Source organism: Macadamia integrifolia, unplaced genomic scaffold, assembly GCF_013358625.1.
Source record: "Macadamia integrifolia cultivar HAES 741 unplaced genomic scaffold, SCU_Mint_v3 scaffold86, whole genome shotgun sequence".
NCBI classification, from domain to species: Eukaryota; Viridiplantae; Streptophyta; class Magnoliopsida; order Proteales; family Proteaceae; genus Macadamia; species Macadamia integrifolia.
This window is the reverse complement of record NW_024870559.1, coordinates 782,865-809,462: the sequence shown is the minus strand read 5'-3', so window position 1 is coordinate 809,462 and position 26,598 is coordinate 782,865. Positions and strand designations below refer to the sequence as shown.

General features: G+C 42.3%; 1 protein-coding gene across 2 annotated transcripts in view; it reads left to right on the top strand.

Annotated features, from left to right (window-relative positions):
• The window catches only part of LOC122070225 (MLO-like protein 1), a 102,764-nt gene that overhangs the window by 15,316 nt on the left and 60,850 nt on the right, over positions 1-26,598 (top strand). Inside the window, exons 4-6 of one of the 2 annotated variants that reach the window (XM_042634351.1) lie at positions 20,402-20,407; positions 20,627-20,687; positions 20,852-20,946. In XM_042634351.1, coding sequence (XP_042490285.1) covers positions 20,402-20,407; positions 20,627-20,687; positions 20,852-20,946 — 162 coding nt within the window. Of the gene's footprint in view, positions 1-20,401; positions 20,519-20,626; positions 20,688-20,851; positions 20,947-26,598 lie in introns of both variants that reach the window. The other variant, XM_042634350.1, reaches the window with a different exon arrangement.

Sequence of the window (26,598 nt, the reverse complement as noted above, 5' to 3'; positions counted from 1 at the left end):
TGCCTATGGCCTGCTGAACTGTCCCAGCTGTCCACCCTCTGTGTCAAACTCCCGTAGGTAGTATTCAATGACCTCTCACCTTTGATTCCATTGCTCATGGAAAGCTTTCCAGTACATTTGACAAGAGGTGCATTGGCAAGTGGGGTCATCTTTGGCTTCCAAGCACTCACCACTGCTAACCAACCTTCAAAAGTACTTCTCACTTCCAGCTCCTTTTCTGGACAAGTGGTGCATTGGCAAGAGGTGCATTGGCAAGTGGGGTCTCATATGGTAGTGCATATACACCAAGTCAGCAAGATGATCTGAACCTAATCGATTCCAGCTTTTCGAGTGGATGAGTGAAAATATACTCCAATTTCTCTCACAACCAGATGAAAAACATGTCCGTGAGAGTACTTTGATAGCAATCTTCCTCAATTCCCGTGCCAAACCCCCATACAACACCCACCATTCAGTTGCATTACAAGTTAGAACAAGTGCAAAAGATTATTTTTATTTCAAAACATTTGACATTTGTATAAGTAACATATTGAAATTTGAATTGCGTACTAGCATCAGTACTCGTACAACCCGCGAGTGCAGCGGGGGCTCCAAAACTACCTGATGCATCCTAGAATTCTTTCGTCTATAAAAAATTTACAAATAGGAAATAGTTAACCATTGTATTGAAATTTAGATTCTTATTGTACTACAAAAATACCTCAGTATTGGCTGTGGCTTATAGACTGGGCCTTGGTTGCAACTTGGCAAACACCTGCTTAACTGCTTCCAGAAGCTTCGGATTCAATGCAATTCTATTGCTATACTGATACCTAGAATTTAAATGGTAGTTGAAATTTGACAAAAAATATTATTATCAATGACTCGATATTAACATTATTGGGCTTTCTTACATCAATACTCAAACAATTGGAGCTGGACAGCTCTAAGAATCATGGCTGGACCATGTTCCAACTCCAGTTGAGCTCAAATGTGAAGGAATAGATAGATCCGAGAAATTTTAGGGTAAATTTTCCCAAATTTTACCTCAAAATTCAGGATTCAGGAAGCATATGGTTTGATGTAAGATTCTTACAATTGGCTGAATTAAAACTCATATCCCGCCTCCAATTTACTAGTGCTTGGCATGCATGGTTGAATCCCTAATTTTAGGGCTTCCCAGAGATGGGTCAGAGTGGGTCTACCCACTATGAACTTCCAATTTCAGCAATAAGAAGCTAAATTCCTAAATTTAGAACCTGATATTGAACTGAATTGTAAAATCTACAACTATACGTAACATGCATCTACAATTTCAATAACATACATAAAATCCATTCACTGAAAAAGACTCACCTATGTAGCAGCTTGCCGCAGTGAGTCCTAGAATGCTTTGGAGACTTCCCTTTCAGTAACTTTCTCCTCCTTTTTCTTCTCCTCCTCTCCTTTCTGTTCCAGCAATTTCTCAGTAAAAATGGTGAACAGTGACTGAAATGAGGTTTATATACCTCACTTAAAATAGCCCTTAAGGCCTGTTTGGCTAGGTTTAGTAAAAACTGGAAAATCACATTAATTTGTGATTTCCAACCCTTGGCCCCACTACTCCTAGACATAATAGGTACAATATGGACAACATGGAAACCCCTATCCACTGGGTAATTATGGGGCTCTCTGCCATAGGGCAGTGAGCCCCATGGATAAAATATGTAATTTTTTCCAGTACAGCACCTCTGGCCAGCTTGTGGTGACCTGCCGGTGGCTTGCTGAACTGTCCCAGCTGTCCACCCTTTGTGTCAAATGCCCGTAAGTAGTATTCAATGACCTCTCACCTTTGATTCCACTGCTCATGGAAAGCTTTCCAGTACGTTTGAAAAGAGGTGCATTTGCAAGTGGGGTCATCTTTGGCTTCTAAGCACTCCACCAATGCCAACCAACCTTCAAAAGTATTTCTCACTTCCAGCTCCTTTTCTGAACAAGTGGTGCATTGGCAAGTGGGGTCTCATATTGTAGTGCACATACACCATGTCAGCAAGATGATCTGAACCTAATCGATTCCACCTTTTCAAGTGGATGAGTGAAAATATACTCCAATTTCTCGCACAACCAGATGAAAAAAGTGTTTTTGAGCGTACTTTGATAGCAATCTTCCTCAATTCCGGTGCCAAACCCCCATACAACACCCACCATTCAGTTGCATTACAAGTTAGACCAAGTGCAAAAGATTATTTTTATTTCAAAACATTTAACATTTTTATAAGGAACATACTGAAATTTGGATTGCATACCAGCGTCAGTACTCCCCGCGAGTGCGGCGGGGGCTCCAAAACTACCTAATGTATCTTAGAAATCTTTCGTCTATAAAAAAATTACAAATAGGAAATAGTTAACCATTGTATTGAAATTTAGATTCCTATTGTACTACAAAAATACCTCAGTATTGGCTGTGGCTTATAGACCGGGCCTTGGTTGCAACTTGGCAAACGCTTGCTTTACTGCTTCCAGAAGCTTCGGATTCAATGCAAGTCTATTGCTATACTGATACCTAGAATTTAAGTGGTAGTTGAAATTTGGCAAAAAATATTATTGTCAATGACTCAATATTAACATTATTGGGCTTTCTTACATCAATACTCAAACAATTGGAGCTGGACAGCTCTAAGAATCATGGCTGGACCATGTTCCAGCTCCAATTGAGCTCAAATGTGAAGGAATAGAGAGATCAGAGAATTTTTAGAGAAATTTCCCCAAATTTTACCTCAAAATTCAGGAGGCATATGGTTTGATGTAAGATTTTTACAATTGGCTGCATTAAAACTCATATCCCACCTCCAATTTACTAGTCCTTGGCATGCTTGGCTGAATCCCTACTTTTTTAGGGCTTCCCAGAGATGGGTCAGAGTGGGTCTGGGTCTCTGAACCCACTATGAACTTCCAATTTCAGCAATAAGAAGCTAAATTCTTAAATTCTGAACCTACTACTGAACTGAATTGTAAAATCTACACCTATACCTAACATGCATCTACAATTTCATTAACACACATGAAATCCATTCACAGAAAAAGACTCACCTATGTAAGTAGCTTGCCGTAGTGAGTCCCAGAATGTTTTGGAGACTTCCCTTTCACTAACTTCCTCCTCCTTTTTCTTCTCCTCCTCTCCTTTCTGTTCCAGCAATTTCTCAGTAAAAATGGTGAATAGAGACTGAAATGAGGTTTATATACCTCACTTAAAATAGCCCTTAAGGCCTGTTTGGCTAGGTTTAGTAAAAACTGGAAAATCACATTAATTTGTGATTTCCAACCCTTGGCCCCACTGCTCCTAGACATAATAGGTACAATATGGACAACATGGAAACCCCTATCCACTGGGTAATTATAGGGCTCTCTGCTATAGGGCGGTGAGCCCTCATAGAGGAAATATGTAATTTTTTCCAGTACAACACCACCAGCCAGCTTGTGGTGACCTGCCAGTGGCCTGTTGAACTGTCCTAGCTGTCCACCCTCTGTGTCAAACTCCCGTAGGTAGTATTCTATGACCTCTCACCTTTGATTCCACTGCTCATGGAAAGCTTTCTAGTACATTTGATAAGAGGTGCATTGGCAAGTGGGGTCATCTTTGGCTTCCAAGCACTCCACCACTGCTAACCGACCTTTAAAAGTACTTCTCACTTCCAGCTCCTTTTCTGAACAAGTGGTGCATTGGCAAGAGGTGCATTGGCAAGTGGGGTCTCATATTGTAGTGCACATACACCAAGTTAGCAAGATGATCTGAACCTAATGGATTCCACCTTTTCGAGTGGATGAGTGAAAATATACTCTAATTTCTCTCACAACCAGATGAAAAACATGTCTGTGAGAGTACTTTGATAGTAATCTTCCTCAATTCTGGTGCCAAAACCCCGTATAACACCCACCATTCAGTTGCATTACAAGTTAGAACAAGTGCAAAAGATTATTTGTATTTTAAAACATTTAACATTTGTATAAGTAACATACTGAAACTTGGATTGCATACTAGCATTAGTACTCGTACGACCTACGAGTGCGGTGGGGGCTCCAAAACTACCTAATGCATCCCAAAATTCTTTTGTTTATAAAAAATTTACAAATATGAAATAGTTAACCATTGTACTGAAATTTAGATTCCTATTGTACTACAAAAATACCTCAGTATTGGCTATGGCTTATAGACTGGGCCTTGGTTGCAACTTGGCAAACCCCTGCTTTGCTGATTCCAGAAGCTTCGAGTTCAATGCAAGTCTATTGCTATACTGATACCTAGAATTTAAATAGTAGTTGAAATTTGACGAAAATTATTAGTCATTGACTCAATATTAACATTAATGCATTTATACATCATATAAAAGAATATCTTCAGCTTTGCTTACCCGCCTTATGCAATGGATTCTTGAGCTAGCTGTCACGGCCTTAGACCTTTCTAAGCAACCGCGCCGGCACTTAGCACTCCCACTAGCACTAAGTCAGCCTAACCACCCTCCTTAAGGGATTTGGGAAGAGAAAAAGTGAACACAAGAGTGAGTTTGGGAAGAATGAACTTGTATTGCACTAAAGAACTCTTGAGTACAAGGCTTGAGAACTCACTTGCTTGGTGCCTTAGCTAAATGAGGGCACCTCTATTTATAGGCACTCCTAGTTACAAAGAATGGCTGGGATATGTATATGTGTCTTACATCCAACGGTTGGGGAGGAAACTAGAAGCTTCCCACCTCCTTAGTGGATAACTCTAGAAATCTCCCTACATAATATCTCCTTACAAAATACCTTCTAGAAAAGATCTACTATAAAATATCTAGTAGTTCCACTTTGTTGGAAATCTCTAGAAACTGGGCCTTACTAAGCCATTGGGCTTGGCATGTGGGCCTTCAGTGGGCAGGCTGTGACACTCTCCCCGACCTAAGTCGGCGATGCCCTCGTCGCCTCTTCTTCGTGGAACCTTTGTATGTGTTCTTGGAACTGCCATAAAGAGTCGGCGGGTTCCCAACTTGCCTCGCTCTCTGGTACCCCCTTCCACTTGACTAAGTACTCCCTACTAGGAGGTACGCCTCGCCTCCTGATGATTCGGTCAGCGATCAGGTATTCTGCCCCCTTGTCGTAGGAGGTGGTGATAGCCATTGGTGCTCTTGTTGAGGTTCCACGACTTGGGTCTTCCTTATCTCCATGGTATGGCTTCAATAGGCTTGTGTGGAAGACTGGTTGGATCTTGAGCTTAGGAGGTAGGCTTACCTCATAGGATACTTTGCCCACCTTCTTGGTGATCTCGAACGGGCCTTCATACCGGCGCACCAGCCCCTTATGTACCTGCCTTAGGGACTTGAATTGTTGGGGTAGAAGCTTCACAAGTACCAAGTCCCCTTCCTTGAAATTTTCTGGTCGCCTCCCTTTGTTAGCCCATTTCTTCATCTTCTTAGTGGCCTTGTCTAATTATGACTTAGCCACATCTAGCCTTGCTTGCCAATCCTTGGCAACCTTAAACGCTGAAGGGCTCTTCCCCATGTAGCCGGTCATCACCGTGTTTGGCGTTAAGGGTTGTCCCATGGCAATCTCAAATGGACTTTGGTTCGTGGCCTCACTTCGTTGGAGGTTGTAAGAGAACTGAGCTACATCAAGTAACTTGGCCCAGTCATGTTGGTTAGCACTCACGAAGTGCCTCAAGTAGAGCTCCAACAAGCTGGTAATGCGCTCTGTTTGCCCATCGGTCTGGGGATGGAAGCTTGTTGAGAAGTGTAGTGACGATCCCAACAACTTGAATAGCTCCGTCCAGAACCTCCCCGTGAAGCGAGGGTCTCGATCACTTATTATGGATTGTGGCACACCCCAATGTTTGACGATGTGCTTTAGAAATAGTCTTGCCACTTCTTCCGCCGTACAATCCCTTGGTGCCGCCACGAATGTGCCATATTTGGAAAATCTGTCAACCACCACCATTATTGATCCATACCCTTCTGACTTGGGTAGGGCATTGATGAAGTCCATAGAGACACTCTCCCATGGTCTTTCTGGTATGGGAAGTGGCTCCAGTAGTCCCCTGGGTGGTTGCTGCTCTACCTTATCTTGTTGGCATACAAGACAAGTTCTCACATAGGCCTCTATGTCATCCCGCATCTGAGGCCAATAGTAGGCCGCTTCCAGTAATGCCCGCGTGCTCCTTTGTCCTGGGTGGCCAGCCCATTTAGTGTCGTGGCATTCACGAATGAGGTTCCTCCGTAGGTTACTCCACTTAGGTACGTAGAGTCTCCTATTCTTAGCATAGAGCAAGCCATTTTGCTCCCAAAATCTTCGTGTCTTGCCCTCCCGTGTAAGAGCAAGTAAGCTCTTAGCCATAGGATCATGTTGGAGGCCCTCTTTAATCAACTCTAGAAGTTCCCCCTCCGGTTGGCTAAGAGAAGCTAACTCCGCCTTTCTACTAAGCGCATCAGCCACCTCGTTGGCCTTACCTGGCTTGTATTCGAAGACGAAGTCAAACTCTGCCAAGAAGTCTTGCCATCTAGCTTGCTTAGGACTTAGCTTCTTTTGGGTTTGAAAGTAACTAGTGGCAACATTGTCCGTCTTCACCACAAACCGTGACCCAAGTAGGTAGTGTCGCCACGTCCTTAGGCAATGCACCACCGCGGTCATCTCCTTCTCATGGACTGTGTAGCGCCGCTCTGTCTCATTCAACTTACGGCTCTCATAGGCAATAGGGTGCCTTTCTTGCATCAACACCCCACCGATAGCAAAGTCAGATGCATCTGTGTGCACCTCAAATGGTTTGCCATAGTCGGGTAGGGTAAGCACTGGTTCCCCCATGACAGCCTTCTTTAAGTCCTCAAAGGCCTCTTTGCATGCGTCTGACCATAACCATGGTCGGTTCTTCTTTAGTAAGTCTGTAAGTGGAGCTGCCCTTCTTGAGTAACCTTGAATGAACCGTCGATAATAGTTAACTAAGCCAAGGAAAGACCTTAGCTCAGTCACTTTAGTTGGTGCCTCCCATTCTTGGATAGCCTGCACCTTCCACCTCTAATCTTGTGACCAAGGAACATCACTTCCTTTTGTGCAAATGCAAATTTCTCCTTCTTGACATAGAGTTGATTGTCCCTTAATTCCTTGAATATGATCTTCAAGTGCTGAACGTGCTCCTCCAATGTGTTGCTATAGACGACGATGTCGTCTAAGTACACCACCACGAACTTATCGAGGTAGGGGTGGAAGATCTTGTTCATAAGGGTGCAAAATGTAGCCGGGGCATTCGTGAGTCCGAATGGCATCACCAAGAACTCGTATGAGCCATATCGCGTTGCACATGTTGTCTTTGGCTCATCACCTTCCACAATGCAGACTTAGTACTACCCCGATCGTAAGTCTAACTTGGTGAAGTACCTTGCCCCACCAAGTCTATCAAATAGATCTGCTATCAAAGGAATGGGATACTTATTCTTGATTGTTACCTTGTTCAATGCCCTGTAGTCGATGCATAGTCGAAGCGATCCATCATGCTTCCGTTGAAAAAGAACCGGGGCACCATAGGGAGCTTTAGAAGGGCGAATGAATCCCGCATCCAACAATTCCTTGAGTTGCTTCCTTAGCTCCTCCAATTTTGGCGGTGACATTCTATATGGTGCCATTGCTAGTGGCTTGGCGCCTGGCTCCAACTCAATGGCATGATCCACCTCCCTCCTAGGTGGAAGCCTCTTGGGCAACTCATTTTGCATCACATCCTTGAACTCTTCGAGGACCTTCTCGATTGGCTTGGGTAGCACCTTAGTTGGACCTTCTTCCTTAGGCTCTAAGAGTGCTGCCAAGTATGTTGTCTCCCCCTTCTTAACTCCTTTCTCGAGCTGTATAGCCGAAAGAAGTTTTGGGCCGTCCTTGGTCCCTTGTACAGCTGGGACCATGCATGAAGCTCCTTCCTCCATAATGCAAACTGTGCTGATAAATGGCATGGGTATGACCTTAACCCTTCGTAAGAAATCCATGCCAAGCACTACTTGAAAATCATCCATGGGCACTATCGACAAGTCAACTGTGCCCTTCCAGGTCCCGATGTTTAACTCGACCCCTCGAGCAACACCATGTTTGGGATGGGCCTGGGAGTTGACGGCCTTAAGCCATCCTCCCTCCTTGATCCCTTTAAGTCCGAGCCTTTTCGCCTCTTCTATTGAGACGAAGTTGTGCGTAGCACCTGTGTCTATCATGGCACGAGTGGGCTTACCTTTGGCATGCACCTCCACGTACATTAGCCCTTTTTGTGAGGTTGTGGCCTTGATCTCTGTCTTAGCCTTGATGGCACTTGGTTGTTGTAGGGACCCCATATGCACCTCATCATCTTCTTTCTCCTCGAGTAGGGCATTGAGAGCCTTTCTCTTGGGGCAATCCCTGGCCCAATGGGGACCATCACGTAAGAAACACTTATCCTTGGGCGTGAACTTGTCCCTTTTGTCTTGCTTGGGCCTACCCTCCTTGTTTGAAGATGATTTACTGCTACCTTCCTTGGGAGGGTATGTCTTAGGCCCCTTCTCTCCCCCACCTTTCCCATTAGTACCCTTCTTGGCCTTAGAATTGTCATCTCTCCTAAACTCTACCAATGACTCTGCCGCTGTGATGGCTGAGGCAAGGTTCTGCACACCTCGGCGTTGTAGTTCTTGTGCAGCCCAGCCTTGGAGGCCATCCATGAAGTTGAATAGGAGTTCCTCCTCGGTCATACTCGGGTTTGAGCATTAGGGTAGAGAATTCCTTCACATAGTCCCTAATAGAACCTGTGTGTTTAAGCCTTTTAAGGCTCTTCCTAGCCAAGAAGGTGGCATTCTCGGGATAGAAGTGTTTCTTTAACTCAGTTTTGAAATCATCCCAAGTGTCTATGGTGCACGCACTTCTCTCTATATCGGCATGCTTTCTACGCCACCATAGAGTTGCATCATCAGTGAGGTAGAGAGTAGCGGTCCGTACCTTTAATGCCTCATCGTTAAGTGCCATGGCCTCGAAGTACCTCTCCATGTGCCATAAAAAGTTGTCGATTTCCCGTGCATCTCTCTTCCCAGGGAATGGCTTGGGCTTTGGCACCTCCATCCTAGGCACTTCTCGTGAGGTAGTAGCTCCCCCGGCCACCGCCCTCTTACACAAAGCCCAATCCTCACGTACCTCAGCAACACAAGCTTCTATCTTAGCCAACGACTCCCACATTTGATCCTTGAAGGTGGAAATGTCCTCCCACACATGAGCCTTGAAGGATGCAAACTCCTCCTTTTGGTCATATGCCATGGTGTTGAGAGTACTTAATAGGGACTCCTTGAGCTCTCCTTCGAGCTCCTCCCCACTTTGCTCTACAACATCGAGGCGTCCCTTCACCTCGCCCATTGCTAGCTCCACCCGAGCTAAGCGAGACTCCATAGCACAACCAACATCTACGGACTTGTCTTTGCTCCTCTTTTGCTTCCCAATGTTGGGATTTCCCTCCCTTACACGGTTCTGCTCACATGTTGCAACGTCTTGTACCTCTGAATGGTTAGACATAATGCTTATCCCACAAGCTTGGCTCCCTCGCAACCGAAGCTCTGATACCACAACTGTCACGGCCTTAGACCTTTCTAAGCAACCGCGCCGGCACTTAGCACTCCCACTAGCACTAAGTCAGCCTAACCACCCTCCTTAAGGGATTTGGGAAGAGAAAAAGTGAACACAAGAGTGAGTTTGGGAAGAATGAACTTGTATTGCACTAAAGAACGCTTGAGTACAAGGCTTGAGAACTCACTTGCTTGGTGCCTTAGCTAAATGAGGGCACCTCTATTTATAGGCACTCCTAGTTACAAAGAATGGCTGGGATATGTACATGTGTCTTACATCCAACGGTTGGGGAGGAAACTAGAAGCTTCCCACCTCCTTAGTGGAGAACTCTAGAAATCTCCCTACATAATATCTCCTTACAAAATACCTTCTAGAAAAGATCTACTATAAAATATCTAGTAGTTCCACACTTTGTTGGAAATCTCTAGAAACTGGGCCTTACTAAGCCATTGGGCTTGGCTTGTGGGCCTTCAGTGGGCAGGCTGTGACATAGCGCTCCCAACGTTCTTCTATTATTTTCACAAATTTCTTGCTTCCACGTGGATTGGTAACATAGACATGTTCTTTCATCATTTCCACAACAATATACAAGCTTGATAAGGTGGGCTTGAAAGCCGAATCCACCATCTTCAACACGCAAACCATTGGTGATAAGATTTTCACCACTTTACCCAGTTGTGTCCAAAATTCATCTGATGAAATTGTTGCCTGTGCTGCCCTACCACCAGGTATCATGCTTCCTTCCACCCAAACCACTCAGATGCAAACATGGATCGAATACCCACTTTCTTCGACTCAAAACTATTGAGTGCAACATAATTGGTGGCAAATATTGTGTGACCGGGTGTGACCAAGGAAGTCCCCCCGCACTTCTCCCTCAATAGGTTCAATGAAAACCTATGGTTATATACAAATGTGCTCACTTGCCTTTCCCTCTCAACTAGAGTCTTCACAATTTTGAGTTTCCCGATGTTCTTCAACATCAGATCAATGCAGTGTGCTGCACAAGGAATCCAAAAGAGTTGGAATCTGCTATTATTCATCATTTTCTGACTGGCCTTCTTGTAGTTGCTTCCGTTGTTGGTCACAATTTGAAAAACGTTCTCTATCCCAACTTCTTGCACAACGTCCTTCAAAATCTTTTAGATGTATTTTGCATTTTTTTTTCCTTGGATGCATCAATAGATTTAAAAAAAAATTGTACCATCACAATAAACCATAAAGTTGTTGATGGACTTTCTCGTGGGCCCTGTCCAACCATCACACATTATGTTGACCTATACCTCTCCCATAAAACCTTAAATTCATCTATGTATGCTTTTAGCTCTTTCTTCTCCTGTGGCAAATACACATTGATCACCTTGTATGCAGTGGGCCCCTTTATCCCTGATCTTGCCTCAGCAACACATCAAGCATCGGCTGTAATAGGGACTTGTAGTGGCCTTTCCTGGGATGCTATGAAATAACATCCACTTAGATACAACCTCCCCAACATAAGGCTTCACGTTAGTCCACATCCCTTTATCTTACGCTGCTTACTTCCATTTTTTCTGTACCTACGAGGATCTTGTTGTAGAACGGGGTTCACACGAGGTGGTATCACTAGAGATGGAGGTGGAGGTGGAGGTGGAGGTGGAGGTGGGGCAGTCTTTGTACTCTGTGTTCTCATAAATGGAAAAGGAGACTGTGAAGATCCACTACCTCCTGCTCTAGATGGGCCAACTACTCTAATCTCTTTACGTCTATCCTCCTCAAGAAGACTTTGTCGGCTCAATGCTTGGCTCCTCTCGCCAATTTCTAGCCTTTTCCTCAGTCTGTATATCATCAGGCCTATATATAGGGTCATCACTGTCTTCATCACTATCATTATCATAACGTTGCATTGGAACATGTAGTGCCTCCTCAAATTCCACCCTCTCCTTTTCCTTTGCCGCTTTCCTCTTATTCCCTCCCTTCATGTCTTCAGCTATGGACTTAGTAATATGATCAGGAACTTTAGTGCATGTAGCCACATCTAAGTAATTTCCAACCAAATGTTGCATAAGTCTTGTGGCCCACCATCCATAAACTTCTTGCGACAATAGTTGCACTTTGTTTTCCTTTTATCGCTATCAATCGACACTCTGTGTTTCCTTGCAATCTCTCCACTATCACGACTCCTACCTCCTCTCCCTATTCTCTCGCCTTCCTCGTCGCCTCCTCTGTTAGCTATTATATATCACCCTAATACTGATACATAGAAAAAAGAATGTCATTATTAACTACAAGTATATGGTAGTTGCTTATATTTTTTTTACATAAAATTATTTTTTAATCAATTTTGGAAAATAATATGACATAATACAACAAAATCAAATATGGTATAACATAACAAGCATCATGTACACTTCAAAACACTTTAAAATTAATCTCATATTTTTCCTTTATTTTAAAATCAAAACAGAATATTTTTCCCTATCTTTTCAATTTTTTTTAATTATTAATCTATTTATCATATTTTTCAAAATTAAAATAAATAATTACCGGCTGGAAAAAAATTTTGATCCGATAAAGACGTAGATCAACCAATGGTGAGTAACATGTATAATTGAGTTCCATCAAAGCTATATTAACAATCATTTTTTCAATTTTATGTTGATGTTTTTAAACCAGAAAAATAAAAGAAAAATATTTATGAAAAAAAAAAAATTTCAACTCTGTGAGGTTATATATCGGCCTCTAGTGTCTAACATATAAAAAATTTGGACCTAACCAACATGTATTTATGTTACTATTTAAAAAAAAAAAATGGTTTTAGGAAAAGTGGTTTACCTTTTAAGGCTTGGAAATGTGTAGATCTTCAACTTGGAGTGATCTTCAATGGAATAAATGTGATGATATGACAAATAACTTGGCAACGCACTGATTTTGTGAAGTTAAAGTCGAGTTGGCTCTAGACAGCCGAGTGGGAATTGAAATTTCGACTCCTTCACGAATCATGGTCTTGGAGACTCCATTGAAATATGGGGGTCGATACTTCTGAAACTTTTTCATCAGCCTTGAGGTGTCCATTCACTTATGTGCCATGGTCTGACTCTGTGGAGTTAGCTATCCCTGTGGTACTGTCTCATTTAACACATGTTGAGGCATTGAGTTCGTGTTAGATGCTATCTGTTGCAGAGGCAGGGCAGATGGATGTGCATCTTGAAGTATAGGCTGCACCTAAGGTGGAGTTGGCTGAGATTCACGGGTTTCGGATTACAGCCTCAATCCGAGTGTCCGACCCCATCATAATCTCTCTATGTTGTTTGCAATCCTTGCATCAAGTTGTTTATGATGGAGGCCACGTCCTGAGCTGTCATTACTGGAGGAGCCAGAGGAGGAACACTAGGTATTGTTGGTTCGGGTACCTCCTTATGCTTAAGGCAGGTGAGGGAGTCCGATTTGCTGCGGTCCTTGTGACACGGCATTGCCCTTCAGGTGGCCGTCCCACTTGCGTATGGGCTCGCTTTGGTTCCATTATAAGTTTCTGTTAAGATATACACATCATATAAATTTCCGATAGTAGCAATTAACTCCAAAAACACAGTTCAAACTCACCCATGTATGTTAAAATTCGACGCGGCGAAGTACCATTCCCAACATAGGCTTTTGACCTCAACCGGTTGGTATGACCGGTTGATGGTTTACTCCAGTTGGTGTCAACCTGTGGATGAACTCGAAACCCCATCTGTAGAAGTTTTTACCCACTGGTCTATGCAACCGGTGGATGGTTTTGTCACGACCGGCCAACCGGTCAGTAACAATCTATTTTAAACCCCATACGAAACTCTTCTGTCTCATCCTATTTTTCACTCCTCCTTTGAAGGGCGACTGTAGCTGACTTCACCCAACGTGGTAAGCCTACATGTCTTCACTTTAGGTTTTTGCTTAAAATTTTCAATATTGAACCCTAGAATTAGGATTTCCTTGTGTAACTCTTGTAGCTAGGGTTTTTACCATTTCTGTTTGTGTATATGTTTATTTGGGCCCTTTTTATTCTCACAGGCATGGCCCGCACTACAAAAACACATGTTGTCAGACTGCTGCCCAAGCTCAAGAGGCCTCGGCTCCGGCATTCAATCAGAAATGGTTCCGCTCGGTAGAGGACAAAAGGAATTGACCCTCTTTTCCAAGAAGAATGTCGATCCTAGGAAGCACATGGTCATGTAGAGGCTGAACTCGTTCAGGGTAAGGAGGAGGTTTATGTTGGTGTACAATGTCTTGTATTCCGTCACAGTTCAATCCAGGGAGTACTAGTGCATGCCTTGACAGGCAAGACGGCGGTCCCACTAGCCGGTTAGCGGGCCGTGGGGGTTGCAAGGGGGGCAGGAGACCCCCTGCATAGCAGGGGGTGTAGGGGGTGCAGCCCCCCGCTCGAATTTTTTTTTATTTGAGGGCATTTGTGTACTTTCCGGATTAGGGTTTTTCGCTATATATTTGTAGCGAGGATTTCTTTCTCTGTAATACAAGCATTATTGAGAGGTGTGAGGGACGAGCGCTGTAACCCTATTCTCCATTGATAGTGAAGCAGGATCTCATCTCACCGGGGACGTAGGCAACCTTGCCGAACCTCGTAAATCTGTGTGCATCATTTGTTCTATTTTTCCATTATCTTCTACATCGTTTTAGGGTTACGTTTCTACATTTCATGGCCCTAGGGTGGGGTCCTTTACTCCTCCCAAAAGTGTTTCCCCAAGCTTGTAAAAGCCTTTACTGTAATCTGAAGGGGAACACGTCGGGGATGATGACTACAGGATTATAAGATGCGTCAAATGAGTGGACATATCCTTCACCCTTGAGGAGTTTACCAAAATCATAGGGATGTTAGTTGTTGAGGACAAGGTGTATTTTGTTTCAAGGTCAAACCCACTCTGCTTCTTTAGCAACCATAAGAGGTTTCTCATATGCCAAGCCTTGACGGGGACCGATGAGGGGTGGTCCTCTTTCCTGAACCTGTTGCACTCCCCCAAAGTACCATGTAGGATAGTACAGTTCAATGTGGTGCCAACGGTGGGGCATCACAATGAGTCTCGTTGCTCCAAGCCTTTGTCACCTTGTGCCTGTAATTGGGGAGGCAAATATGCATGCCCCACCTGCTGATGCGGCAGATTCCGTATCAGGCGGATCACCTTATGGAGGTTAATCTCTTCTATGTCACCATTCTCACTGCGGTCTTCAGTTACTTTGATGTGAGTCTCGCCGATGAGGCCACACACAAGGCTAAGGTTTACCGGATAGATCGCACAACCTCTAGAAGATGAAGATTGCCTCAGGTGTGGGCATTGACGTGGAGTTGGAGAGCACTAGACGAGGAAGGGGTGGACTGTGACGATGACTTTGGGGGAGGAAGTATTAGCCCATGATTCACCAGCCTACGGGTGCACAGCCCTAGGTCCAGGAGTAGGACATTGAGCTCCCACCGATGTAGGATCCCCCACCACCACAATTCACAGCTCCACTTGCAGGAGGAGCTTCTACTTCAGCTGGCCCATTTTGGGAGGCCACCATGTGTGACTTGATGGAGTGTATGGAGAGGGGTTTCTCAGGTATGAACACCCGGTTGGGCACTCTCGAGGGCCGGATCTCTTCTTTGGAGCAGTAGATGCAGGGTTGGTCCTCCTTTTGGATTTTTGTGAACCTAGATGACATGTCTGCTGCTCCGCCTGTCGATCAGTGATCGAAAACTCCGAATTCTCTTTTCTTGTCTTTTTCTTTTGATCTCTAGACTATTTATGTTTGCTTGTCTTTTATGTTATCTTCTAGATGCGATGTACTAAGGTTCCATGAACCTAATTTTATTGTCTTATGGGATTTTCTGAAGTTTTGGATGCCTCACAATCTTATAATCAGTTATATTATCTTTTAATGAAATTTGAATTTTATGTCTCAATTATTCTTGCGTGTATCGTTGTGGCCTTGTTAGTTATTTCATGTATGATTTTGACAGCCATACTAGTCTCCATGGGTGAGCTAAAGTTTATATTTATTTTCAAGATTTTTATTTTACCCTATCCATCAGCCTTCCTAATATCTTATATTGTGAGTGAAAGTAGAGCATGGCAGCTTTGATACCATGCTGTCACACCCTGCTTCTCAAAGCCTTGTTTGTGTGACTTGGACACCATTCGGTAGCCAGCCAATCCTTTAGGATCACAAATGCAGTTCTTTAACAACACACAAAATTGTGTAGTTTAATAATATCATACTGTAATTACAGGTTGATGAACTACTAAATGTTACCATAGTTAGCTACAGACATTGTTTTGAGATCACCATCCAATAAGTACAGTATCAAAATATCAACTTAATAATTACACACACAGAATAAAAAAGAGTGTAAGATGATGTCCCAATAGATGCCCGAAGCCACAACCCTCATAGCCACAGTCTTGGTCAAGCTCCACATACTCTTGAGTTCCAAACTCCACGACTACAGTAGCCGGTGCCTCACCCTGCTTGGATGCTTGAACACCTGCATTACCATCGAAAAATGGAAAACAACGTGGGATGAGTTTCACAATTCCAGTATGGGTCGGGGCATACAAGCATGCACACAAATGATGAAATCGTAAGCTCAAACAAGTCGTGATGCAGTATATATCCGTTTACGAAATATTATACCTAGATAATCATACTAAGTCGGATAGATTGGTGGCATGGTAGGTGGTATCTCCTTCTCTAGTACGTTGGTCCATCAACGATTCAAGCTAGTTGTGAGTCAAGAGCATACCGGTTCCTAAATTTATACTTCAGTATCTAGTAAGCCCCTATTAATAATCCCCCAAACTGCACCAGTCCTTGTTGTGCACCGTCCATGTACAACAACACACATCATACAACGAACTTGGTATTCAGGAACGATCCTCGGACCTACCCGTTGGGATTAGTTAATAACCTATTCTCTTATTGGCAAGGGATTGTAGCACCAGGGTTTTGATCCTAGCCATGCATATTCTATATGTATGCAATCACGCCAACAACAATACGCATGCACCCAAGGCACACAGTACTGGAATACCCCTTTGGCCTCACCATACCCCTCACTATCCACACCCACATCTCATCCACTTAACACACTTTCCACGTAGTCATACATGATCCAAATTTCACAACACATTAATAAATAGAATTTAAATGTGCAAACATTTGTATCATCACAATATCAGCATGCAGGAATGAAATTCACCCAGAAACAGTCCATAACTTAAAACAAACACCCACTCACCTATTGATCGCGAATCAGTGCAAGTTAATAACTCCTACCAATCCCCTTATTCACCCCCCTTAGGTATAATTTAACCTATACATTATACATATAAAAGTCACATCTATGCTCTGCAAATACCCCTAATAATTCCCTACTAAAATACCAAACCAGCACCCCAATTATAGGTTACAATTACTGTAACCGGCTAATGGAACCAGCAGATGGTCTTTGACCGGTGGATCAATCTGAGAGCTCAAACCTGTCAAATATCCAACTGGTCGATGCAACCGGTGGATAGTTTTGATCAACCGGTTGTAATGAAGGACTAGATTTGATAACTCAAACTAGACCCAAACTGCAGGATTTTTTAAACCAAAGAACAACCAACCATTCCAACAATATAACAGATCAGATTAGAACATTCAGCAGGGCAAACCAGAACATTAATCGATTTCCAATCAGTATAACATCAACCAGAATAGAATCAAATAGTAACAGGCTTTGCAGTACTTCAAATAGACTCAAACCAGTCTAAAAACATGAACCATTGGCCAAGTAAACAACAGAGAATTAATCAGATCTGTCGATCTGGGCAGGTACAGCTACTAAAAGACAAAAAATAGGTGATTTCTGATAACTTAAAATTGACTGTCCAGAAACAGTCCTAATCAAGGTCGATCTCCTCTTAGATAAAGAGGAAGACTCGATCAAAATTGTAGCCCAAAAGAAGGCCTGGATCTACTCCTACAGGCAGGGGCCGATTGCTGAAATCTGCAGAATTTCTGGGCAGAAAAAAAGTGAGGAGAAATACCTGTAACATGCAGCAGCAGCAGACCTCAAGAAATAAGCCAGAAAAATACTTGAAGAACAGTAGGGAAATCCACTAGGGCTTCATACCACAGAGTGTCGACCGGATTAAACACCAGCCCCTTGTTATGTGATCAGACACAGAAAATCTAGTAGATGCATGACAATGATCAGCAGCAAGTTCTTTTTTTCAAAATCAAATCGTGGCTCTATTAATGAGAGCTCTCCTTTATTTATAATAATGATTGGGGGGGGGTGATTACAATTTAGTAACTTCAAAGTTACTGAAAAACCAAAAGAAAGATTACTAACATCTAGTTACTAAATCTGGAAAAGTAAACTAGGAAATAAAACAACTGGAATTAGAAACTAACTTATGACTGAAAATTAGAAACTAAGTAAGTACTGAAATTAGAAACTAAATATCCCCATATAAAAAGGAAACTAAAGAAAAAAGAAAATAACTAGTAATCCCGTACTCAATCTTGGAACCCCTCTTTTAGAATCATAAAAGTGGCCCAATACACTCCAAACCACATGGACTGAAGGCCCAACACATATACAACCCAACCCTAGGCTTATTCCTAATAAAGCAAGCCTAGTTTGGTAATTAATCTGCATCAAGTTGGGTCAATTGGTGGCCCAGATTTAGTGTTTTTTTTCTTTTAGCTTGTCCGGATGTGATTCCTTATACATGGGGTCCTTATCTTCCTCCAAGTGTATGAAGCATTGGGTTTTATAGTGGGTGATCCAACCATCACCCACCCTTGGCTCAATTTGTGCTCCTTTTCCAATTAGGGCTCTCATTTCCATGGCCCTCATGCTTACATGCTTAGGGAACTTAGGTTGAGGCATGTAGACATGAGTCCATCATCCTCTAAGCCCCCATTTGTGTGCGCAAAGTTAGGGGAGTTTCCCCCCTTAGCTTAGGTCATAAATTCATAGAGGGGAAAGAGAGTGAAGTTAACAAATTGGGGAACGGGGCCTACCTTGACAATACAGGGGATGATCCTCACAAGGAAGCACTTTGAACTTCACCTTCTGGTTCCCCTTCCTTCTCTTTCTCCTTCTTCTTCTTCTCTTTCCTCCTTCACTTGAGAAATGAACAAATGAGAGTTGGTTGGGCTTTAAATAGGCTCATTAAATGACTAAAGCCTATTTGGCTAAATAATGGGTTTCACCAAACTAGGTTAATTCATGGTTTGTGAGTGTGGGTCCACCTCCATGGGGTCCGTGTCCATTGTGTGGACACACAATGGAGGGGCTTTGGGGCATACAGGTATGTAGTCGTGAGTCCTACACACGATTAACCTCTTTTGGGGCCACTAAAATGCCTCCGGATGGTGCAACCGGTGGATGGTTTTGTCCAGCTATCAACCGGTTGCCCCAAGAATGTACTTTTGATTGGGTTTTCTCTTAGTCTTGGCCCCACATGTCTAGGGACTTATGTGAGAGATTAGTACTTTCTATCTAGGCTTGACTTTTATGTTGGAATGAGGAAGAGATCTTTAATGTAAGGATGTTTACCCGAGCTTCTTTGGTGGTTTAAACCCCTTCCATATCTTTCGGCAAGACCAGCAGTGGCAAGAAGGGTCATCCCTTCCTTCCCGACAGTAGACTGCTACTATCCGGAGATCATTTGTAATAAGTATCTCTGGTTCCTCATCTGTTATCATGAAAAATGGTTAAGTTTGGGCACTGGTGTAACACCACGACGATGACGCAATTCATAGGTTTGTTTTTTTCCTGTGGCAGAATATATATATATATTTTTTTCTTTCAAGTTTTACCATACTACGTTTTTTTTTATAGTAGTATATTCCGAATTAACAGAAACACAAAATTATTTCTAACTCAGAAATGCTAATTTGGAATAGGAACTTTGCCATACACACCCTTATATGCTCTAGCTTGTGGAGAGTTTTAAGATAGGTAATATAGGGATATTCTGATATTATTGTCATATATATTCTGATATTGTCATATCTCTACTGTACATTAAGTGTTTGACTGCGATAGGGGGAGTGTCCCTATCGTGGTATTTTGTTTAGTCATAGTTTGTTTCTAGTTGTGTTAGGTGATAGACTTAGTAAGTTTCCTATTGTGTATGTGGCTATGTGCCCTATGTGATTCTACTTCAGTAAGGACTGAAGTGTCGATGCTGTATTGTTATTAGATTTAGTTATTAATATATCTATACTGTGGGGGACTGGCGGCAGATTCATTGACTGCAATTCTTCTTTGCCAGTCCTTTTTCTTTCTCTCTCTCCTTTCCAATCCTCCTTTTCTCTTCTCCTTGGTTGTGATTACTGGTTATTGTTCTTTGCCAGTCCTAGTTTGTTCCTTTGGTAGCCTGCCCCATTTAGTTCGGATAAGGCTGAGTTGTTGTTGTTGATATTGTCACAACATTAAATAAACAAATAATAACAACCCAAAAAAGAATCCGCACGACAGGAACTTGGTAATAAGATTCCTATTTTTTATGAACCGCAAGCCATATAAACCTTCTGATGAGAGTCCTCGAATGATCTGGAAATCTGGAGTTTTCACATTCGCAGCTGTGTAGAAGAATCCAAATGGGCGCCACGAGTTGATGGAGTTTCCTGATAAGATTAGAAAACTGAGATCTGTTCTGGCCAGATTCGTTGAATTTGGACATTAGAAATAGCTGTCAGTTGGACCAGGTTTGAACCAGAAAACTGGTTGCTTAAGTTGGTTGGTTCTTATCTTGATCTGCATCAACTATTATATGCATGAACTATTAATTTTTGTCTATTGATATTGCATATTTCAGAGATGTGAGGCCTGATTATATTCTTATCTTTCCAGGAGAAGGTACCACTTTTATCTACTGAAGCATTACATCATCTGCATATATTTATCTTTGTGCTAGCAATTGTCCACGTGACTTTCTGTGTCCTTACCATTCTTTTTGGAGGAGCCAAGGTAACTGGTTCACATTGCTTTGTCATGTGATTGAAATTCTTTATCCATGAAATAATTGTTCTTTCACTGTTCCTTTGGATGTTAACCTGGCCCTGGGCCATGATACAGATACGTCAATGGAAGCACTGGGAGGATTCTATTTCCAAAGATAAATATGATCCAGATGAGGGTAATGCTTGATAACCATTAAACCTGCATCTCACTCTCTATTTTCCAATAAACATTATCAGGGAGAACTGGGACCACTTGACGCTGATTGTTTCAATGTTAAGCAATTAGTAATCATAAATCCTTTTCAACCATTTTATCTAATCTGAAACGTTGTTTGTGCAGTTTTGAAACCAAAGGTCACTAATGTGCGTCAACATGCTTTTATCAGAGACCATTTCCTGGGTATGGGGAGAAACTCAGCAGTGCTGGGTTGGCTGGTAAGTTATCACTTCTCTCCATGGTGAAATTGTTATTGCCACATCAAATGGAAGATTAAATCCAACAGAAAACATATTCTCATTAATATAAAAAAAAAAATAATAATAATAAAAAGAACCTTCATTCTCATCTAATACCCCATATGGTTAACTATATATATGCTTCAAAATTTCTATTAGTGAAAAATAATTTAAGAAAGGAAACGATGAAAGATATAGACATGGGTCTATTCAAATGAAACTTTAAAACAAACTAATTATACTTGAGAATTAGGACTTCTCTACTCAGCCAGATGGCCAGGCTTCTAGAAGAAGTCACATGAGATTTTGCATAATAATATAACTGCTATTTTGGGCCTTATAAATCAGGCCAAATACTAGTTTAACCAATGTGTTAGTAATAAAACCATGCCCACTACTAGTTTAACACTCATCCAGGTCCTCCTGTGCTCCATCCCGACTTGGAACCTGCTTCGAAGGATACTGCATCTCACTCAATTGCCTTGGAAGGCTCTTCTCCGACTGCCCTCGCTGAGATTGTGCATGCCCATCCTGCATCGGCCTTGACTTCTAGCCCTGTCCTCACTGCTAAGTCCTTGCTGCATCCTGCCCCCACCCCTGCTGAGCCCTTACTGCCGCCCACTCTGGCCACCTCTGATCCAACTAGCACCTTCTTTGTTACCACTTCCTCTTTTGGCCCTCCCCTCCCCTCCCCTCCCTTCCCTTCACCCATTGCCCCCGCCCCCCATTATTGTTAACCTCAACTCCTCCAAGAAGAAGAAAACCTCCTTAGCAGCTAGATCCTCATCCGGAACCAGGAACATCCCCCCACTCCTTCCCCCCTATCATTGGTTATAGATGTAGACCCCCCTAAAGCTGGCCCCTCCCCGACTTATACCCCTCCATGCTCCTCTAAGCATTTGTTGCCCTCCCCCGTGATGCTCAATGGTCCCTTGGACCATCTGGAATGTTCGAGGTCTCAACTCCTTATCAAAGCAAGCTAACATTTGATCCAGCATCCGCTCCTCTCATTCCAACCTCTGTTGCTTTCTTGAAACTCGGTTCTTGAGACCAGCGCCTCTCGTATTGCTTCCTCCATTGCTCCTTCCTGGTCCCTTATATTTAACTACCTTCATAGCTCCAATGGCAGAATTTGGATTCTCTGGGACCCTTCTTCTCTTCATATCTCAGCTCTCTCCTCTTCTGCCCAAGCAATCCATCTCTCCATCTCTTATCCCTCTGGCTCCCACATTTCCTTTCTTTCTGTCATTTATGCTCACAACCTTGCCTCCCTCAGACGCTCCCCCTTTGGTCTGAGCTTCTCTCCTTTGCCCCCTCCACGGGCTCTAGTCCCTGTGGAATTGCGAGTGAATTCAATGTTATGCACTTTAGTCATGAGAAACATGGGGACCCCATGGACAACCAAGCTGTTGACTCCTTTAATGACTGCATTGATAACCTTAGCCTCAGTGTTCTCAGATGGTCGGGTGCTGAATTCTCTTGGCACAGCAGAAAATCCAAAGATCTTCGTGTTTCTTGCAAGCTTGATAGGGCCCTCGTCAATGATGCTTGGCTGGATTCCTTTCCATCCTTCCATACCTGCTTTGATCTCCCCAGAATTTTGGACCACAGTCCTATCTCACTTCACGTCCTTCCCTTCGGCTCCTTTGGCCCCAAGCCCTTCAAATTCTTTGACATGTGGTCCTCGCACCTAGATTTCCTCTCAATTGTCCAAAATGCTTGGTGCATTCCTATTCCCCACAGCACCTCTCTGATAATCGCCTTTGCCCAAAGGCTAAAAAAACGTCAAAGCTACTGTTAAAATTTGGATCACTACATCCTTTGGCAACATCTGTCTCTTGCCGTGATAGGCTCCACTCCATCTAATCCAAAATCCAATCTTATCTCCTCAATCCTGAGCTTGCCAAGGAGGAAAAAGCCACTGCTTCTGACCTCTCCTTGCTCCTTGCCCAAAAAGAAAGCTTTTTTTCGTTAGAAATCCTGAATCAAATGGCTTGCATTGAGAGACTCCAACTCTTCCTATCTCCACCATTCTATCAAGGCCAGAATTAATGCTAATTCAATCCCAAAACTCATCTCCTCCGGAAATGAGATTCTTAATCCCAAGGACATCAAATCTAAAGCTGTCTCTCATTTTCATAGGATTTTTCTCCCTCCCCCCATCTCCCCCTCCCCCTCCCCCTCCCCCTCCCCATAACCTCCTCAACAAATTTGTCCCGGATGATCTCCTCCCTTCCCTCCACTCCATTCCCTTTGAAGATAAAATCCTTTCGGCTATCTGTTCCCACAAAGCCAACAAAGCCCCCTGCCCAGACGGCTTCAATATGGGTTTCTTCACTTCTTGTTGGAACATCATCCTTTTTCGCAATCACCTTATCTTTGCAGTCTGGAGCTTTTTTCTCAACCCCAAACAGATAGGTGGTATCAACCACACCTTTCTCTGCCTCATTTCCAAGAAAGAGGGGGCGGCTTCCATGAATGATTTCAGACCCCTTTTTTTTTGTAACTTGCTTTATAAATTCATTGCCAAAATCCTTACCAATAGGATTAAAAAAGTGATTGACTATCTTGTGAACCCTAACCAATCTGTTTTCATTGTTGGAAGGAGCATTGCCAATAATATCATCCTTTGCCATGAGATAGTCTAAGGCTTTGATCGCAAATCCCGTTCTTCTGCTGCCCTCCTCAAAATCGACATCCATAAAGCTTTCGACACTAAGCTGGGACTACATTTCCAAAGTTCTTCTGCACATGTCCTTCCCTGCCTCCTTTGTCCACTGGATTCACTCTTGCATTTGCTCTCCCCATAGTTGTCACTTCGTCAAATCGATCCAAGGTGGTGGAGGGGTGGCTAATCGATTTGGCCATTAATCGCCCGTTTTGGAGTTGCCATGGCGGTCAAATTGCCCGTGTGTAATTTTTTATTTTTTCTATTTTCTAAAATTATTTAATATGCTACTTTTTTATTTTTCCTATTTTTTAAAGTTATTTAGCATCTTACAAGCCTAGAATATATACCCTATAACATATAAAACAAACATTCAGTAACATCAAATCATCAAAAAAATCAACATAGCCATATCATGTCATAAAAAATCAACATAAATTATTGACTTATACAGTTATACATCAATTCATCACTCATCAAGTCATAAAAAATCAACATGTACATCACACAAAAGTAAAAAGTAAAAGGCTAACCTGTGACTGAAGCTTGAAAGCAATGATTGGAAGTGAGTGAACAATCTGAACAAAGTAAAAGGTATATATGTCAATATATCATATATGAATGAGAGATATATTTGGAAACCTTAGAATAGAATCAATAGATCAAATGATAAGATAAGTGGCTAACCTGTTAAACTATTAATGACTTACTGAAGCAATAAAGCTTGATAGCAAATGAACTCAACACTAAAAAAAAAACATAACTAATCATCCAAGTTTAAAGTTTAAAGTTTAAACAATACATAAAATCCAAACACTCAAACAGTCAAACACAAATAACTTAATCATCATAATCATCCAACAAATCAGCAGATGGCAGATTCCTTTGTTGTCCACTAAAAGCATTTGCATTTTCACCAAAGTTATCTATGACATCCAAGTCATCATTCACATCATCCTCTTCTTCCAAATCTTCTTCCCCATCTGATTCTGATGACTCCCCAACATCTCTCCCTCTACCACGGCGTGTGTAGCACAAATTTCCTCTAGAGGTTGATGATTGAGCTCTCCTGGGTCGATTGGGCCCCTCCATTGTTGCCCCCATTGCTCTACCAGCAACGTCCCATGTGAGATCAGCATCGGGATGGACTACATCATCCACTTGCTTGTCAATCATCCACTCACTACTCCAATCCAGTTCATCAAGCACAAGTGGATCATAATTTCTGTTGAGGAGACGCCTTTGTTGAAACCTTTCTTCTAGGCGGCGATTGTATTGAACATAGACTAGATCATTCAAACGTTGATGTTCCAGCCTATTCCTCTTCTTGGTATGAATCTGAATTCATAAACAATAGAGAACAACAAACAAAGTTATTGTTCCAAAAATAAAAAGTCTAAAATATGAAATAGATGTAATACCCAGCTACTTACAAACTCAAATGTGCTCCAGTTGCGCTCGCAACCAGAAGAGGAGCAACAAAGCCTTAGAATACATCTTGCAATCTTTGAAAGCTCAAAAGCATGACCTCCAAATGAACCCCACTAAGTAACTATAAAAAATAAATATATATAAAAATAGCTAGATTGATATTTAATATATCACACAAACAAAACAACTAAACAATGTACTCTACTTACTAGGACTCATGGTTGCCAGTGATCTAATTGCCATATCCGAGGCAAAACCACCTCGAGAATATCTATACAAAGTGGCTTGAATATTTATCTTGTCTTGTAAAGCTAGTTCATGTATCATTCTTTCAATGACTTCATTAAATGCAAACTGTAGAGAAGATATAATTTGGTAACCACCACCATCACCTTCCTTATAAGAAAAAAATTTGCCAGGATTAAGAAATAGTGCTGCTCCATACAAAGGACGCCCCATCTGAATCTCCCAACGCCTATTAACAATATCTAACACTTTCTTGTATTGCCTTTCTTTATCTCCAAAATTTTCTTTTATCATCCATGGCAAATTGAACCTCAGGCATAGAAGGCCTCTCATCACCATCCACAATCCTCAAGACAGTAAGAAGTGGCTTTGAGGCTCTAAGACAATTTCCACACCATTCCAAAATGCTACAACAAACACCGTCTCAACCACTTTCTTCCCAGCTTCGGTCTTTGCCAAATTAGAACTAGTCCATTCTTCAGAAATAAACAGATGTCTCAAGTCATCTTTATGTTTTAACAAGCTTTGAAGTGTCAGAAATGCAGTTGCAAATCTAGTAGCTGCTGTCCTCACAAGATCCCTCCCATTTGTTCTAGCCCTCATTGCATCAAGAATGCGTGTGTGTCTGTAGATGAAGTTGGTTACTTTTTTTGCCTTACTTATCACATTCCTATTAGAATTCAAGAATCCTATTTCCTCCAACATCAGGTCAATGCAATACGCTGCACAAGGAGTCCAATACAACTTTGTCCTCTTCTGCATCAGCATTGTACCGGCTAATTGATGCAGATACGGCTGCCCTTTCTTGGTTGGACCAGCATGATCGGCTTTGGAAGCCAAGAGCCAAGAAGAACCGGTCCAGCCCAGGGTTTTGGTCCAACAAGGGTTGGAAATAAAATTAGTAGTTTACTTAGTATTTTATTTCATGCTTTTATTTTCCAGACTAGAACGTAGGAGTAGGATTACTTCCTTACTTTGGTTTCCTTTTTATAGTTGTTTCCTAGTTTAGGCTAGTTTCCATTTCAGTTAAGTTTCTAATTTCATGTTCCTATTTTCCTATATGTTGGTTGTAATCAATTGAAGATTCAGAGAGAGTGATTTTGATTATTGAATGAATGTGTTGAGTGTGATTTTCCTTTTTCCCCCTCTTTACTCTGATTTCCTTTCTCTTCTCTAAGTTTCTCCATCAACTTGGTATCAGAGCCGAAGGATCCTATTCCTTCCCCATCTTTCTTCTTCCCTTCCCATTCTTTGTGTTGGTTTCCACCGATACTGAGAACAAAAAA